Raw genomic sequence first — 2,923 nt, 5'->3', positions numbered from 1 at the left:
GTTAATTGTCTATAAATACACGAATTATTCTCAAATTTTGGTTTTTACCAAATCTATTTTTTTGTTCAAAAAAATACAAACTTTTAGTATTTTTTTGAAATTTGACATGAGATTGAAGTTTGCTGGTTAATAACTTGATTGTCTGGAATTCGATACGCAATATGAAGATATTGTTGAAAAGCTCTCTTTCTAATGATACCTTATATTATTGGGTTTTGATAATTGAAAGTGGTCGAAAAATGACATGAAAGTTAATGTCATGAAAATCTGTAATTTTTTTTTTCTGACCACTTTCAGTGGCCAAAATCCAACAATGTGCATATCATAATTATCATTAGAGAGCTATTATCAAGAGGTTTCCAAAGGTATCATCGAATTGCCCATCGAACTCCAAACAATCAAATTATCGACCAACAAACTTTTGGACTCAAGCTAAATTTCAAAATTTGGATATTGTTCGTATATTTATAGGCAATTAACACTATTTATTTCATGGTTTCAAAAAAAAAATCATTCTCAACTACGTAGACAAAGCATTAAGCAAGAATTGAAGAAGTTGGTAAGAGTTAGTAGTGTGGATACAATTCCTTCAACGTGTGGATAGCTGGTTGAAAACCAGTTCCCATGGGCACAACTGATACGACTCGCAGGTGCTGAGCATTTCCATTCTTCGGCTTCGATAACGTCACAGTCAACATCTCCCCTTCCAGAGCTTTGCTGGCCGTCGCAGCTGCAAAATTTCACACCAAAATCCAAAATCTATCAATCAATAATGTTCTACAAAAATGATAAAAATTGATATACACACAAAACATACATGCGTAGGGGTGAGTTTTGGCGAAGTTGAAGAAGTCGTCGGCGGAGCAACCAAACAACACTCTGGCGGCCCTATCGAACATTATCACCACCATGATCTTCGTATCTGTACCGATTGACATCTGCAAAACACAATTGGATTTCTAACCGTTTAAATTCGACCGAATCGGCGTTGAATTTCGTAGCCGGCAAGCGCAGACGGAATGCTTACGAGAACACGAAAGAGGCGTTTGGAAGCAGGATTGAAGCCGTTGGTGATGTTGCAGTGACGGCAACAACCGTCGGGATTCTCCGGCAGAGTCCTTTCGCACGCACTACACACTCTGTAGAAGAGATTGCTGTAATCGATTGCTACCACTGTGCACAGGATTGTCGCCGGCTGATCTGTTTCTGTAAACGGCCGTTTTCTGCTACGCTCGCCGGCAGGGACGGACCCAGGATTTTTTTTGGGGGGGCTGAACTTCAACGGGGTTCGGGGGCGGTAGCCCCCGGAAAAAATTTTTGGGGACATTCAGTACATTTTAGACATTTTTATAATAATAATATTAATAAAAAACAATATTTTCATAGATAATATAGTTCTAATACATTTGAAATAACATAGCTATAAAAGTTCAATACATTACAAATAACCTAAGAATAAATACTTGGTGAACTAGTTGTTTCTGTTTGAGAAAGTGATGACAATTGATTGCGACTCCACTCCACAATTCACAATTAAACCCACCGACTCCACTCCACAATTCATACATAAGCCCACCGACTCGGCGACTCCACAATTCGCAAGGTGGAATCAGCAGAAAAAATGGAAGGTGGAATCGGCGAAAAAATTCACAAAGACTACCTCTTGAGCAGGCTGCCCTGTGGTGCCGTGGTGAACCGGTGGTGCGACGGCGGTGGAGCGACGGCCGACGGCGGTGGCGCGAGCGGCAGGTGGTGGCGGGCCTGGCGGCGCAAGGTGGGTTCAGCACTCAGCAGGCTGCCCTATTTTTTCGTTTGAGTTGCTGCCCTGTTTTTTCGTTTTATATATATATATATATATATATATATATATATATTATATATATATACATAAAAAAAAAAAAAAAATTAAAATTTGGGGGGGGCTCTAGCCCCCCCTAGCCCCCCCCTGGGTCCGTCCCTGCTCGCCGGAAATCGACATATCAAATCGCCGGAGATTATGGGAAGAAGGCCTGATTTTGAATTTTGAATTAAGAGATATAAATGACCTTTTCTCACGGCAGCGGATTGAAGAGATATAAACGTTGAATAAAAAGCTATTGTGAAGAAGTGGCGGAATCCTTTGTTTTTGGCTTTACCTGTTGGACAGAAGCCACTGCTGCTGCTGCGAACGGAGGAGGCGGGGCGACGGGGAAGACTGGGCGAGTTTGGGAGGGCGGCGGCGCACCGAAAGAGGAGATGAAAGAAACCGAGAGGTTGAGCAAGCCGGCGAGGGCGGCGGCACGGAGGCCGGAGACGAGAGAGAGAGACAGAAGGAGACGAGAGTGAGAAGAGAGAAGAAAGAAGCGGCGCAAGATTTAAGTTTTTATTTGTTTGGATTTTATGTTGTTTTTCATCATTGTCTTTTAATTTTAGCCGGGCTCTTTGTTTGTTCATTTTTATTAATGGCCCAAATTCAATCAAGACCATTTAGTTTAGTATTGGGTTATTCGTTTAGTTTATTTAATTCATGTCCAAAATTATTAATTTTAATTTGGAAAATTATCAATTTTTTCTTTTTTATTTCTTCCATATTTTTGTTTGGTTAAATCTAATTAATTTTTTAAGTACGTGTTGCTTATTTAGTAACAGTTTTGCTTTTAATTTAGAAATAATAATTCAATTAAGAGTTCACAATTATCATATTAAGGTGGTTGTTGATTCCTATAATGGGTTATGAATAATAGGAATTTTTCTTCATATACCTTTTTTGATTTTATTACTTATCTATTAGAGCTAATTTTATCCCTGACATCTATTTTACATAAAAAAAAATACAGAATTAAATTAATTGTAATTTATATTTTAAAATTAAATTTTGGCACGCCCAGTGGGACTTGCCCATTTCCAAAGACTCGTGCCAAAATTTGTAAACACAAATTTTATT

At 38.8% G+C, this 2,923-nt stretch overlaps 1 protein-coding gene across 2 annotated transcripts; it reads right to left on the bottom strand.

Moving 5' to 3' along the window:
• Positions 1-524: 524 nt before the first annotated feature.
• LOC130987889 (uncharacterized) lies at positions 525-2,441 on the bottom strand. Of its 2 annotated transcripts, none has more exons than XM_057911591.1 (5): positions 2,136-2,441; positions 1,959-2,009; positions 1,028-1,229; positions 818-938; positions 525-730 (listed from the first exon to the last, which is right to left on the bottom strand). In XM_057911591.1, exons 2-5 carry the CDS (start codon positions 1,976-1,978, stop codon positions 567-569), a joined length of 507 nt encoding a protein of 168 aa, XP_057767574.1. In that variant the 5' UTR covers positions 1,979-2,009; positions 2,136-2,441; the 3' UTR covers positions 525-566. The 2 variants fall into 2 exon arrangements, with proteins under 2 accessions (XP_057767574.1, XP_057767572.1); XM_057911589.1 differs by having other exon boundaries at positions 1,028-1,239; positions 1,969-2,009; positions 2,136-2,405.
• Positions 2,442-2,923: the final 482 nt, after the last annotated feature.

The sequence above is a fragment of the Salvia miltiorrhiza genome, chromosome 6 (genome assembly GCF_028751815.1).
Source record: "Salvia miltiorrhiza cultivar Shanhuang (shh) chromosome 6, IMPLAD_Smil_shh, whole genome shotgun sequence".
NCBI lineage: Eukaryota > Viridiplantae > Streptophyta > Magnoliopsida > Lamiales > Lamiaceae > Salvia > Salvia miltiorrhiza.
The sequence above is the reverse complement of the archived record's forward strand: the minus strand, read 5'-3'. Positions and strand labels throughout refer to the sequence as shown.

Excerpts from the sequence above, each read along its gene's own strand:
- LOC130987889 (XM_057911591.1), bottom strand. The coding sequence starts at position 1,978 with ATGTCGATTTCCGGCGAGCA. Across the intron at positions 939-1,027 it reads AACGCCTCTTTCGTGTTCTC|ATGTCAATCGGTACAGATAC; the intron begins GTAAGCATTCCG and ends TGTGTTTTGCAG. Across the intron at positions 731-817 it reads CAAAACTCACCCCTACGCAT|CTGCGACGGCCAGCAAAGCT; the intron begins GTATGTTTTGTG and ends GAAATTTTGCAG.